General features: G+C 33.0%; 1 protein-coding gene across 1 annotated transcript in view; it reads right to left on the bottom strand.

The window, feature by feature from the left end:
- CWC22 (CWC22 spliceosome associated protein homolog) overlaps positions 1–15,249 on the bottom strand; it is a 63,391-nt gene that overhangs the window by 18,672 nt on the left and 29,470 nt on the right. Inside the window, exons 7-13 of the mRNA XM_028830903.2 lie at positions 10,841–11,009; positions 10,401–10,454; positions 8,134–8,269; positions 7,836–8,042; positions 7,687–7,749; positions 3,042–3,146; positions 1,709–1,790 (exon numbers count right to left, since the gene is read on the bottom strand). Of these exons, the coding sequence (XP_028686736.1) occupies positions 1,709–1,790; positions 3,042–3,146; positions 7,687–7,749; positions 7,836–8,042; positions 8,134–8,269; positions 10,401–10,454; positions 10,841–11,009 (816 nt within the window). The remainder of the gene's footprint in view (positions 1–1,708; positions 1,791–3,041; positions 3,147–7,686; positions 7,750–7,835; positions 8,043–8,133; positions 8,270–10,400; positions 10,455–10,840; positions 11,010–15,249) is intronic.

Raw genomic sequence — 15,249 nt, forward strand, 5'->3', positions numbered from 1 at the left:
TATCCCACTTAATATTACATCAGACTGTTTGTTCACATTTAAAACAACTCTCTATTAACGTAATTTTCAGTGGTGGCAGACTGGACATTTTGACTATTTGTGGTAGAAAATAAGACTGTCTCCATTTTCTTTTTTTTTTTTTTGCACCAAACAATTCTGTATATAATTATGTGTCCATATTTACATCTTTAGGAAATACAGTAATGAAAAACAAGGGTCAAATAGCATGAACAATAAGCCCTTGATTCATATTACATAGCAGGGTGGCTATAGCAAATAACAATGTAGCCAGATTTTGAAGGTTGTTACCATAAAGAAACGATGAATGTTTAAAGAAACAGATACGGTAATTACCCTGATTTGATTACACAATGTATAATCATCCATAGGGTATAAACATGTACAATTATTATATGCCAATTATAAATATAAATTAACTAATTAAAATGAATAATGTTTAAAAAAAAATAACAAAAAATCCCCAGAGAAAATCATATAGGACAGGAATTACTGCTACTAGCACGGATACCACTATGTAATAGTGGCTATTACTTGTTTTTTAATGCTTTAATTTTTCAAGTCTTCTGTGTGATTCAGAGATTATCAAGGTTATGATTCTTTTAAATAATTATTCAAAGAGTTCCACTGTAACTCTTCAAAGTTAATGTTAACTGTAACACTTAACACAGTAAATCTGCTGCTCACAACCGATGACTGTTGAATTTCTTAAAAAGGACAAACGAATGAAAGGTCAAACCACAAGTATTTCTCACCTTTCACTTCAAGTGTATATGAAAAAATATTTAATACTTTTTAAGTGAAAATAGGTAAAGGATAAAGCAAAAAAATTCCCAACCAATGTTTTGCTGTTTAACATTCCTCTATTTGAAGATAAACCTAAAGCCAAAAAATGTTCAGACTGAAAACAGATGACTCCTACTTATGAATCATTATTGCTATTACATCATACTAAATGGAAATATACTAAACCTAGTAATGAAACAAAACTGAGGAAACATTTCTCCTCCAGTGTAAAATGTAAACACTGTGCCCATTACATCAATAGGTTGATTCACATACAAAGTACCAGATGTACTAAGATTTAACATCCTCGTTTATTTCTCTTCAAAACCAAATTCACAGCCTTCAAAGGGAATAGGTTTTGTTTTCATGACATCACATCACACTACTTCTTACTTAGCATTACTTCAAAGAGTCCTCAAAATCTTCCTAAGTCTAATTCCTATTTCTGTTCATACTCATTTACATCTGCAGAGCAAATCACTATCCAACAGTCTTTGCAACAGTGCTTCTTTGCCTAGAATCAGAACTAGAAACCAAATTTTAAAAATGTTAAATATTAAATTTTCATTATACAATTAGGTACTCTGCTATCTTGTAAAACAGAATTATTTTCAGGTTTTTATTAGCGGCACTTAACTATAAGAAATGATATAGTTAAAAACCCATTTAATTAGGTAACACAATTAGACCTTCCAATTAAGTAAAGACAATTTCCCTATAAAGCAAAGAACCAACAGAAGGGTACCATGAGCTTGGGCATGGGATGGGGGAGAGAGGTAGGTAGTCTATGAATGCTGAAATGGCGTTCGGTTTTCTGTTATGAGACCCTAAAATGAATCCCTGATCTCTTTACCCATCCCTTATCAAAAACAAAAAAAGGATGAACTGAGACATGATGCCTTACCTTGACTGAATAGCAAGATAAATTGTACGACGAAATGAGACCAGGTTAATTTCTGTTTTGTCATGGATAGTCACTTTTTGTCCTGAAAGAACCATAACAAAATTACAAAACTGCAAAAATAAATGTGAAGAATTTAAAATGTATCTCTGTATAGCATTTTCTTCAAAAACCTATTTAGAATCAATATAAATTTAATAATTATTTTTTACTGTGTAAGTATTTATAGAATTCAAAGTAACTATTTCAAGTTTTTTGCTATATCATGTTAGCTCAAAGAAGTCCAGAACCAAGCCAAGAAAACTATTTTTGTTTCTCTGTTATCTGCTCATTTAGACACTATAAAAGGCTGTACTCTTGCTGTTGTTTGGTAAAATATTATTTCTAGAGTTATAAACAATATCTTGATAATTCAGACACACTATATAAATCATGGGTAAAAATTCAGTTTCAGAGAACACTGGATCATCACAACAGGCTGGATGAGTCCAATATAAATAGGTGTATTTGTTAAAATTTTCTCTTATTTAATGCACGAAAACTTTCCTTATAAATATTTAATAGTTTTTATTTGAACAGTATTTTCAAATAAAACAAGGAAATTCTAAAGTAAAATGTAGTACATGGATAGAATTTTAATAAAAAAAGTTGGAAAAAATTAAACCTATTTTTACAAAATATGTTATAGAACAATTGTACTATAAGACAGAAGTATTTATTATATCCTAAAAGGCAAATGTATACTTTTAATATCTTCACACATGCAATACATGTAAATAATGACCAGTTTATGTATGTTCTGATGTACTAACTGTGCCTTAACCACAGTAAAGTTCTGAGCTTATTTCTGTGAAATAATGTAATCACAGCTGAAGAGGAAGAACATACTACTTCTGTGTAAATATAGCTTTTGGCCTCTTCACTCTATTTTGCCAAAATGAACAGCAAATATGCAGTCACTCTCATTTGTCACATTCCTGCCATGGCTACATAAATCACATGAACTCAATATGAAAACATGTTTTTCACTGTCTTATACACAAAGGCATAATATACTAAATTAAAATTGTGCTGACGTTAAAAAAAGAATTTAATACTTTTTGAGCAGTTTCTCAATCTTGGCAACACTGGCATTTTGGGCTAGATTACACCTTGTTGCAGGGGGCAGTCTTGTGGTTTGTGGGCTATTGAACAGCAGCTCTAGTCCTCACCCACTAGATGCCATCAGCAGCCCTCCTTGCTCTCCCCAAAGATTGAGAACTATTGTTTTAGAAGATTACATTAGAATTAATTTTAGAGTGTCTCATAATATTATTTGAATACACTACATGTTTACCTTCTTCATCTTCTTCTCCCTCTTCCTCTTCTTCTTCCTCATCCTCTTCACTACTCCCAGCATCTTGGTCTGTGTTTGAGTCAGTGTCTCCCTCATCAAGAATTTCTGTAAAGTACAAAGTAAGTTTGGGAAAAAAACAATGTGCAAGTAATATACATGTATTTTATTCTAAGAAGATAATTCTCAGTTCGTTGAAATCCACTGTGGTGTAACAGTTTATTAGCCAACAAACATAACCACCAAGCCTCGTGTTATTGCCTAGGTGGTCAAAAAGCATTATAACTGATTTGACTAGAGAGAGCTGTATGTATCACTTTTCTGCCACATAAAAAGTGCCCACGAAACAAGGAGATGAGAAAAACAAAAAGTAGATGAAGGTTTTTGAAAAGAACAAGAGCACTGGAAAAATATTAGGAATAGAAGCTAGCATATGGGAGTCAAAATATTGTTTCATCATCAGAAAGAAGACAGTCCATTATAAAAAGTTAAGGCTAGATACAGAAAACAAGAATTTACGCTAAGAATGTACTTGGAAAGACAAAGAAGGGAGAGAAAATAATTGCATAACTTAGTGTTCACTTGAAATAAATAGTAATGAGATTTTTATTAAAATATATACCTACTAAATTGAATATTACAAGAAATTCAAAGATTTTTCATACATAAAACAGAAACAGAAGTTTAAAAGCCTTTAAGACAATTGGTAAGACAAGCACCGTATTAGATTATCACTTTTAAAAATACAAATGATATATTCAGAACTGGATGAAAATAGTGATGTATATGAGACTACATAAGGCCAGTCATTATGTTAAAAGCAAACAAATGACAAAAACTAAAATTATATTTTGCCCAATGGTGCTCTGTTAGCCTGATAAGATTTTGCAAACAGGACCAACTCTTTACTTTTGCATTTCTATTATAATCAGAGGGCTTTTAATACAAAGTTCTGGGATCAATTCACTTTAAGAAAAATTCTAATTTCTTTATATTTAACTAAGCAGTAAAAATCAGGAGACACATAACGAAAGTTAGCAGAGAACTTCACATTATGAGAAACAAATCATTTTACAAAAATGAAGAGTAGTCATTCAGCCCTTATCTGAAATATAAATCTCAAGAATATTTCGAACAAATGTGAATTCAAGAGATAATCTAAAGTATCTGGTTTATTACTATGTAACATGGCTTCAACAGACTTTTAAAAGAAGAAACTATTTAGTATTCAATAGCAGGAAGATAGGCACTCCTGCTGTTTTCCCAAATGCTGTTAAGATCTAAAACACAAGTACACCTGGGTCAATCGAAGGTGCTAATTACTAAAGCTGTGCCCACTTCCTGCTGGGACCCTTTTTTTATGCCAGCTCTAGAAGAATGCTTTATAAAACAATGAAGGTCAAACGAATTGTCTAATCATTTACATCATCCTTTTCTCATCTCTCCACTTTAGATTCTACTTATTAGAATCACTTAGGCAAGGACAACTGGATTTCATTAACTGAGTAAAGTAGTGGTTTCAAAGCATGGTCTAGGAGTCTATGGGGGATCACTGAGACCTGTCACGTGGTCTGTGAGGTCAAAACTATTTTCATAATAATACCAAGACAGTATCTGCCCTTTCACTGTGCTGACATCTGTGATGATGATCCAAAAGCAATGGAGGTTAAAACTTCTGTAACCCAAGGCATCAAACTTCTCTAGTAATCAGTGTATTCTTTACTGCCACCCTCTTGAAGTAGAAAGCCAGTTTCATCTGAGAATGTCCTTGATGAATTTTATTAAATCTCAGCCCTGAATATAGGCCTTTCTCCTAATCTGAGTGATGAAATATAAAGTTCATATATATAGCCCTTCTGTTAGATATACAATGGTGACAGTTATGTCAAGGAAAACCACTTGTGTGATTGTTTGCTTTGCAAGATGAATTAGCTATTTTTTTTCATTTTTACTTGAAAAAAATGGCCAACTAACTACAGTTGTTAGATATTTGGCCAACAATTTCTCAAACGCAAACAAACTTGAGACTGTCACTTTGGGGAAAACAACTAACGATATCTACGACGATGATAACATTAGGGTTTTCAAGAATTTTGAAAAACCTATATCCATCTCTGTGAGCTTGAGAGCTCCCCAATATTTAGATTTTTTGGACGAGAGCGGTAGTAATATTATTAAATGTGCTATGTAGATATTATATCAACATGTTAATTTGATTTTGATAACATCAATGTTAACATTTAAAAGATGTGCATAACTCAGTGAATTAGTATTTTCTAAATGACTAATGCAACATTACAAAATCATGCATGAGTAAAAGATTTATTTAAAGTGACAGATAAATGGATTCTAACGCAACACTATCAAAGTTCATTGATATTGTTTCAGAATTTACACCGCAATTAATCTTAAAACTACTAGTTGTTAAATATTGGCATTTATCTGAAAAGGCTGTTAAAATACTGCTCCCTTTTTCTAATTATGTATTTATCTGGGGCTAGATTTTCTTCATGTACTTCAATTAAAACAACCTACTGCAATACATTGAATGTAGAAACAGATATGAGAGTCTAGCTGCTTCCCATTAGGCCAGACAGTAAACTTTACAAATAAAAAATTTTATAAAATATATATATAATACAAAATATATAAAACATCATTCTCACTAAATTTGTTTTGTAACATAACATTTTATTTTTTATTTATTTATTTTTTTTTTTAGACAGAGTCTCACTCTGTCGCCCAGGCTGGAGTGCAGTGGCGTGATCTTGGCTCACTGCAACCTCCACCTCCCGGGCTCAAGCCATTCTCCTGCCTCAGCCTCCTGACTAGTTGCAATTGTAGACATGCACCACCACACCCGGCTAATTTTTATATTTTCAGTAGAGACAGGGTTTCACCATGTTGGTCAGGCTACTCCCAAACTCCTGACCTCAAGATCCGCCAACCTCAGCCTCCCAAAGTGCTGGAATTACAGGCATGAGCCACCACGCCCGGCCCGTAAAACAACGATTTTCATAAAAATATGTAATTTATGTTAACATATACTAGGTTTGCTATTATTTTGAAATAATTTAATAAATACTATTTTATAGTGTTTTAACCTTTTATATAGTAAATACCAATAGATATAACCCACATAAAAAGAAGCTCTTTGGAGTTGTCAAACATTTTCAAGAGTGTAAAGGGATTCTGAGACCAAAGAATTTGAGAACTGCTATAACAAAATAATGTACTACTTTCCAGGCATTGGCCAATTGCCTAGACGCTAAAGAAATGGATAGAGAATTCTCTAGTTTAAAAAAGAAAGAAATCAAATCAGGTGTATACAAGTATTTCACAAAAAAACATTTGGCATCTTTCAGGGAGACAGCAGGAAAAGAGGTTCATAAGAAAAGAAGGCAAAATGGATCTATGGAGTTCTCTGTTTGGAAATGAAATTATAACAGAAAAAAGAATCTGACAGATTACAGTGAAAAGCTCCTAGGAAATCAGCATCTAAGAAGAGAAACCCATTATTATTATTATAACAGATTTTTAGGATAATGCATAGGAATGGAAGATTTCTCCCATTTTTACTTTTACTTTCAACCTTCTGCTTCTAAGCACTACTGACCAATGGAATGCAGACAGAGACAGAGTTCTAGGTCTCTGCTTTCTCTGTATATTAGACTACACAAGGCTGGTCTTTATGTTAAAAGCAAACAAATGACAAAAACTAAAATTATATTTTGCCCAATGGTGCTCTGTTAGCCTGATAAAAGATTTTACAAACCTAACCGACTCTACATTTCTATTATAATCAGAGAGGTTTTAATACAAACTTTTGGGGTTTAATACAAAGGTAAATATTTATTGCTTCCACAGCAATAAATACTTCTCCAGTAAAATTACAACTCAAGAGAAATAAGCCCATGAAATTATTATGTAAATAGGCCTGAGTGTTAGCTTTAGGAGGAAAATAATACAAATGTGAAAATAGTAACAGTAATAATAGCTATCATTGTCTGTGATAATACACAACACTGTATTTTATATATCCTTCCATAGAAAGGTAACATTTAGTCTTCCATCAAACAAGTAACTTGCTACAGGTCACTCAGCTAGTAATGTCAAAGACAAATTACAAATCAAAACCTGTCCAAAGTTAGTGCTTACAGTATACCAATGATATACAAATGAAAATGATCAATTTATTTTATCAGAGAGGCACCAATACTATAATTCATCTTCCCAGAAGGATATCAACCTGACCTCAAGAAACAATAAAGTATAGCACTTTACAATAAAGTATACCACTTAATTGAATATTAAACTGGGTGGCACAGACTGTAAGTGGTAGAGAAGCTAAATAAAGGCTACTACTAATCTATGAATATTTCTTAAGATGGGTGAGATGTAAGGGTTGCATAGTTTAAAGGGAAAGAGGAAAGGAACAATGGGGTCAGTAATTCAGAATGAAGTAAAAAATCATGGGCAAGTACCAGGAAAAAAATAATGCCCAAGGAAATAGCTAAGAGAATAACTTTATAAGAGCAGAGATTTCATTAGGCAAGTATCAACGATCTCTAAATATTTCCTATCAGTATTACATAACTACTTAAATTGCTTCTACTTATCCAAATTAATTTTATAAAATTTTACATACCTTTCTTAATAGCTTTGTACTTCTCTTCATTCTCCATAAAATTAGGATCCATCTTGAAAACATCTAAAAAAAATTTTAAAGTTAATGTTTATTTTCTATATTTACATTTGTTGGTATACCTCTTTCCACCTAACATGCCCCAGACTTACTAAGAACATCTTCTGGGTTATAGTCATCCTCCAGAGGGAGCATATGAGTGAATTGATCATCTTCTTCCACCAAATCAAGACCTTCTAGGATAATGGGGTGGTCCTTGAATCCATCTTTCCGTACAGCAAACATCACTTCAATCATATATTGAACTCTTTTGTCAATTTCAGACTCATGAAGAATGTTTCGAAGGCGTTCAAATATAGCTAAAGGTTAACAGAAAGAAAAGACAATAAAATAAGCAATAAATATTACAATAAACAAAAACTTAACATCAAATTAAAAATGTACACTTACCATTGATTCCTCTTGGTGACACTTGTGTTAATTTGAGGCCACATTCCTTAAGAAAACCAATAGCTACTTCAACACTATCATCTGTTGGTCTTTCCAGGAGTAAAGTGAGCATCTCTAAGCATAAAACTTCATGTGCCTTAAATAGAATACATATAGATGGAAGAAAGAAAATGCTTTTACATACATTAAAATATTTTTATGATTTCTAAAAATTAGTAAATCTGTTACAATAAATATATTGCACATATGATGGGCAAAGTTTTATGAAGTACATGGAAATACTCCAAATACGGGATACAATTTTTCTATCACTTTTATTATCTATCTACTAAGAATTTTCAGATGACTGTTCCAAAAATTTTAATTTTCTATGCTGAATACAACTATCTGAATTATCTTTAGAAGAAATATTCTTAGCCATTATGTACGGAAAGTGTCATAGATAAAATATGTTAAAAATCATATACTACTTTCTAATAAGATAATTGTTTTCATAATTACTACATGAGAAATAGTAATATGATTTATAGTACCCTTCTTCATGACCATAATTCTTTATATACATTTCCCAATTCATTCTATCAGCAACTCTATTAGACGCAAATAGTCCTTAAGTTACACGAATACTAATTTCATCACAAAATATCTTAATAACTTCTGGAACAAAACAGTTTTGAATATTCCATCTTTTTAAAAAAAAATTATATCAAACTATTTCTACTGGCCATGTTCAAAAACTGACATTTATAAACAACACCAGGAAGAGAGGGAACAAAATTCTACTGAGAAGCTTTGCTATGAGAAGAAAACGAACTACAAAGAATGTTTAAACCACCACACATACACCTTTCTAAAGCCAGACAATGATTTGAGATGGTGAGGAAATAAGTCTAAATCTCAACTCAGGAGATACCTTCTTCCAGTTGTGCACAACATCAAAGACACCCGCTACTTCTTTTTACTAGGGGAGGAGGGGTGTCAAACAGTCTTCTATCAGTGACAAGAAAATACTGCCCTTTACCACAGTTGAGAAGATGCAAAACATTTATCATATCAAGTGTTTTATGGCAATGCCAACAATCTCTAGCCTAAGTGTAATACACATTTAAAAATGGAAATATATCTCTGTGGTTACAGATATGAAATTAAGTTTCCTTGGTCTTAAGTAGCAAGTTATCACCGTAATAATATGACTAATTAGGTCAAAATCTAAAAGATTTCTAAGAGTGAAAGAATCTTCATATAAATAAGAGTCAAAACATTTAGTATTAGTGAAATAAGACTAGGCAGGATTTTAAAATTCTTCCTGTTGTACATGATATTAAACTGGAAATGATAATATATATCTGAAGGAAACTTTTGAGTATGAGCAAGAACAATTTTACCACTTTCATGGTTAAACAGAAGCTAAATCAAAACCATCAAATAATGAATATAAAATAAACACAAACTGAATAATAGCATGATAAAATTACTTGCATTTGAAACAGATTAAAATTGATCAACTCTATTCTACAAAGTGATTCTAAACATATATGACTATACCTATGTGGTGGCAAGGAATAGAGGTTTTTGTAAAATAGCAGGTATTTATTAGATTCTCATGAACACCAGGGAATGAAGTGGAGGAGACACCAACTTTATTGTTTTATAAAAGTGAACAGAATGGTTCTTCAAAGGAATGGTTTGCAGTCAAGTAACCATGTATAGTATTAAGTCAGATTAATCTGATAAAATATCTAAAAGTGTTTTGATTAGCATCAAAGTGTTATGTTACAGAATATTAAATACGACCAGGCGCGGAGGCTCACGCCTGTAATCCCAGCACTTTGGGAGGCCAAGGTGGGCGGATCATGAAGTCAGGAAATCCAGACCATTCTGGCTAACACGGTGAAACCCCATCTCTATTAAAAATACAAAAAAAAAAACTAGCCCGGCGTGGTGGCGGGCAACTGTGGTCCTAGCTACTCAGGAGGCTGAGGCAGGAGAATGGCGTGAACCCGGGAGGCGGAACTTGCAGTGAACCAAGATTGTGCCACTGCACTCCAGCCTGGGTGACAGAGCAAGACTCTGTCTCAAAAAAAGAAAAAGAAAAAAAAAAAGAATATTAAATACGTTTATTATAGTTTTCAAATGAAAATATCATTCAACATATTTATCCTAAGGACTATAAAGCAAAGCAAAAATAGAGAGGTATCAGTGAGGTGGCATCAACCCTGTGGTCTAATGCCACTGAATGCGAACAAGTATTGAAGATAATTACTTACCACATTTTGGTTAATAAGATGCGCCACAAATTTTGAAGCAGTCAGGCAAAGTTGCTGAAAAGTGAAGGTGGAGAGTTAATCCATAAACTAAACCCAATTTTCATTTATTTACATTAATCTATGGCCTACTAACAATCTATTTAAAACATGTACCACACAAGTATAATTTTTGTATTACCAGAAAGTTATAAGATAAAACACATGAAAGAGTATCACTTCTGGTTAAACAGTTAAAATTCTACAGTTAGAGCCATCATTTTTGTGGCTCATCAATAGTGGCCAGGGATATTTAAGAGAATAAAGAAGTTCTCATGAAAGACAGTTTTTAAAAAGCATTATGTTATGTACCTGTGTCAAAATCAACCTTGCTTACTTTTGTTGATACTGGTTTATTAGTCTGTTCCTATGTATCATTCTACCTACAAGCCATTCATATATACCTTATCATTTCTTCGATAGCCTTTTCGAAAATTAAGAATTAACCTCTTGAGGATTAATTCTCCAATTTGTGGAAATTTTGAGTTGATAATTGCCACTAATGCTGCATAAACATGGGTGAAGATTGGAGAAGCACTCTGTGCTTGCAAAACAGACCTGGAGAGCAGTCCTCTGTTTAAAAAAGAATAAAAAAAGGAGTCAACAATAACCAAATGAATTAAATGAAACAAAAACTATTAAAATTCAGTAATACATCTCTATAAATAATCATAAAATCTAAATCAGAACTAAATGGAAAGAGTTCACCTTACTAATAAATAAAAATTGTTTTTCAGAAAATGAAATGTGAATTTGTAATTTTGTAAAATAGAATGAAGATTTTGCTGCAATTTATCGCCAAAATTTTTCTCTCTACATATAATTCCTCTTTTCCCAGTCTGTTATATCAAATCATGAATTTGAGGTTTTTAAGGTTCATATAAATAAATTCAACATTTTCAAAAAAGTAAACAAAAGCAGACCTGCTTCAAAAGTACGAAAGCTAGACAACATAAAGTTTCTACTATGAATCCGTCATTCTTATAAAATTAATTTTGTGATTAAAGACAAATTTGGGTTTAAATCTTTAAGTCTAATTTTAGTTGAATAAAATGAAGATTTGGAAAATTCCTGTGAGAAATAAAGACATGAATTAAAAGCAATGCAAGATTAATGCTAAAACAATAACAGGAAATTAAAAGGTACCTACTTGTAACTCATTTTGAAAATGGTCATGTTTCTATATGCATTTGATGAGGAAGGGGAAAGGCAAATTGGGCAAACTGAAGTTATTTTTAGCAATGTAATGACAAGTAATTATTGGATTGCCAAAAGTCAGGAAAAAAAAGTCTTAATGGTAGTTTTAGATACAACAACAGAATCACTAGAGTAGAAAATGAGAAAAAGGATGCAGCTTATAAATTATAATATCTTTAGCAATCCATTAAGTCTTCTGAGTCTACTTTTTTTGTAAGTAAAATGGAGAGATCTCTGCCCACTTTTATGGATAATGGCTGTCTCTTGATCACCTTTCTGTACCTCTACAACTCGCTGCACCTACTTTATACCACCACCTTTTTTGGTGAGGTTGGGGAGAGACGGGGTCTCACTCTGTCACCCAGGCAGGAGTGCAGTGGCTTGATCTTGGCTCACTGGAAACTCTGCCTTCTGGGCTCAAGCAGTCCTCCCACCTCAGCCTCCAGAGTAGCTGGGAGTACTGCGTGCCACCACGCCCAGCTAATTTTTGTATTTTTCATAGAGATGAGTTTTCACAATGTTGCCCAGGCTGGTCTCAAACTCCTGGACTCAAGTGATCCTCTTGCCTCAGGCTCCCAAAGTGCTAGGATTACAGGCATTGAGCTACCATGCCTGGCCACTAAATTCCATATTTTTTAAAAGATGAATCATAGTCATGTAAAATGACAAGAGAAAACAGCCCTCAGATTTTAAAATAATAAGTAGAACATGGAGTACTTCTATTTTCTGACCCTTTTAAATATCACCAATTGCTTAAAACCACATATTATAGAACATGGTGATTCCTTTCCGCTTTTCTCAAATTTATTGCTTATCTTTCCCATTTCTCTCACATTCCCACTTCACTCTCACTAGAAATTAAATTGGAATAAGGCCATATACGATGAACCCATAGCTAATATACTCAACAGTGACAAGCTGAAAGCTTTTCCTCTAAGATCAGGAATAAGAAAAGGGTGCCTACTCTTTCCAATTCTATTCAACATAGTACTAGAAGTCCTAGCCAGAGCCATGAGGCAAGAGAAAGAAATAAAAGGCATCCAAATCAAAAATAGAGAAGTCTGTTTGCTGTAAACAGGATCTTAATATAGAAAACCCTAAAGACTTAACCAAAAAATTGTTAGAACTAATAAACTAATTTAGTAAAGCTGCAGACATAAAATCAACATATAAAAATCAGTAGTGCTTCCATATGCTTACAATGAACTATCTTTCTGAAAAAGAAACCAAGAAAACATCCCATTTACAATAACTATAAAAAAAACAAAAACAAAAACAAAAAACCTTAGGAATAAATCTAACCATGGAGATGAAAGGTCTGTACACTAAAAGCTACAAACTGCTGATGAAAAAATGGAAGAACATGCATGACATCCCTTGTCCATGGACTGAAATAATATACTAAAATGTCCATAGTACCCAAGCAACATAAAGACTCAACTCAATCCCTATCAAAATTCCAGTTACATTTTTCGCAGAAATAGAAAAAACAATCTTAAAACTCACATGGAACCACAAAAAACTCCAAATAGCCACAGCAATCTTGAACAAAAAGAACAAAGCTGGAGACCTCACACTCCCTGACCTAGAATCTGCTACAAAGTTATAGTAATCAAAACAGCGTGACACTAGTATAAAAACAGACACAGAGAGCTATAGAAAACAAAGAAACCAGAGATCAATCCAGACATTTGCAGTCAACTGATTTTCAACAAAGATGCTAAGAAGACACAATAGGGAAAAGACAGTGTCTTCAATAAATGGTGCCAAGAAAACTGAACATCCAGATGCAGAAGAATGAAAAGAGACCTTAGTCCCAAAACATATACAAACATCAATGCAAAATAGATTAAAGACTTAAACATAAGACCTGAAACTGTGAAACTACTGTATTATGGTTAATGATTTTTTGGATATGACCCCGAAAGCACAGGCAACAAAAGCAAAAAGAGACAAATGGGATTACATAAAAACTAGAATGCTTCTGCACAGCACAGGAAAATATCAACAGAGTGAAGAGACAGCCTACGGAATGGGAGAAAACATTTGCAAACCATACACCTGATAAGGGGTTAATATCCAAAATACATTAGGCATTCAACTCAATAGTAAGAAAACAAATAACCCAATTTAAAAAATGAGCAAATGACAAGAACAGACATTTTTCAAAAGATGTACAAATAGCATTATATATATATATAAAATGCTTGACATCACCAATTATCAAAGAAATGTAAATTAAAATCACAATGAGATCTCCTCACAACTGTTACAATGGCTGTAACAAAAAAGATGAAAAATAACAAGTGTTGCCAAGGACATGGAGAAAAGAGAACCCTTGTACACTGTTGGTAGAAATATAAATTAGTACAGCCATTATGGAAATAGTCTAGAGGTTCCTTAAAATATTAAAAACAGAACTACCAGCTAGGTGCACTGGCTCACGCGCGTCATACCAACACTTTGGGAAGCCAAGTGGGGAGGACTGCTTGAGCTCAAGAGTACGAGACCAGCCTGGGCAAGATGGCAAGACCTCGTTCTCTACAAAATATTAAAAAATTAGCCCAGCATGGTGATGAGTGCTTGCAGTCCCAGCTACTCAGGATGCTGAGGTGGGAGAATTCCGTGAGCCCAGCAATTCAAGGGGTCAGTGAACTATGACCATGCATGGTACTCTGGCCTGACAACAAAGCAACACCCACATCTCTAAAATAAATCAACACTAAAAACATTTTTTTCGATTATAACTACCATTTGATCCAGCATCCCACTATTGGATATATACACAAAGAAAATGAAATCAGTATGTTGAAGAGGTATCTGAACTCCCACATTTATCGCAGCATCATTCACAATGGTCAAAATATGGAAACAACAAAAGTCTCTGTTGTGAATAAATGGATAAAGAAAATGTATATATGTATAATGGAATACTATTCAACCATAAAGGAAATCCTGTCATTTGCAAAAACACAGATGAACTTGGAGAACATTATGCTAAGTGAATAAGCCAGGCACAGAAAGACAAATAATGCATGATCTCACTAATATGAGGAATCTAAAAAAAACTGAACTCATAGAATCAGAGTATAAAATGATGGTTACCAGAGGCTGGGGGTTGGGGGAATTTAGATGTTCGTCAATGGACACAAAATTTCAGTTAGACACGAGGAATAAGTTCCAGAGATCCATTCTACAATATTTTGACCATAGTTAATAACCATATATTATATACTTGAAAGCTGAAAATAGAGTACATTTTAAGTGTTCTCACCACAAAAAAATGACAGGTATGTGAATGCATGTTAAACAGCTTGATATAGCCATTCTACAAAGTACACATATATCAAAACATCATGATGCATACCACAAATATATACAATTTTTACTCATCAATTTTAGAAAGAAATAAAAAATTAAATTAGTTAGACGGAGTATATTGTGATATTCATTATTCTTCACGAGTTTAAATTAATGGAAGCATTAAGTGAATGTCTGCAAAAACCATTATGTGAAATCGAAGCTTCTCAAAAAGCAAAAATTGCATACAACCTCTAAGAGCAAGGCACAAGTTATTTCTTAGCAGTCTACATTTTTATAAGTACTGCATTTTAAA

The sequence above is a fragment of the Macaca mulatta genome, chromosome 12 (assembly GCF_049350105.2).
Source record: "Macaca mulatta isolate MMU2019108-1 chromosome 12, T2T-MMU8v2.0, whole genome shotgun sequence".
Taxonomy (NCBI): domain Eukaryota; kingdom Metazoa; phylum Chordata; class Mammalia; order Primates; family Cercopithecidae; genus Macaca; species Macaca mulatta.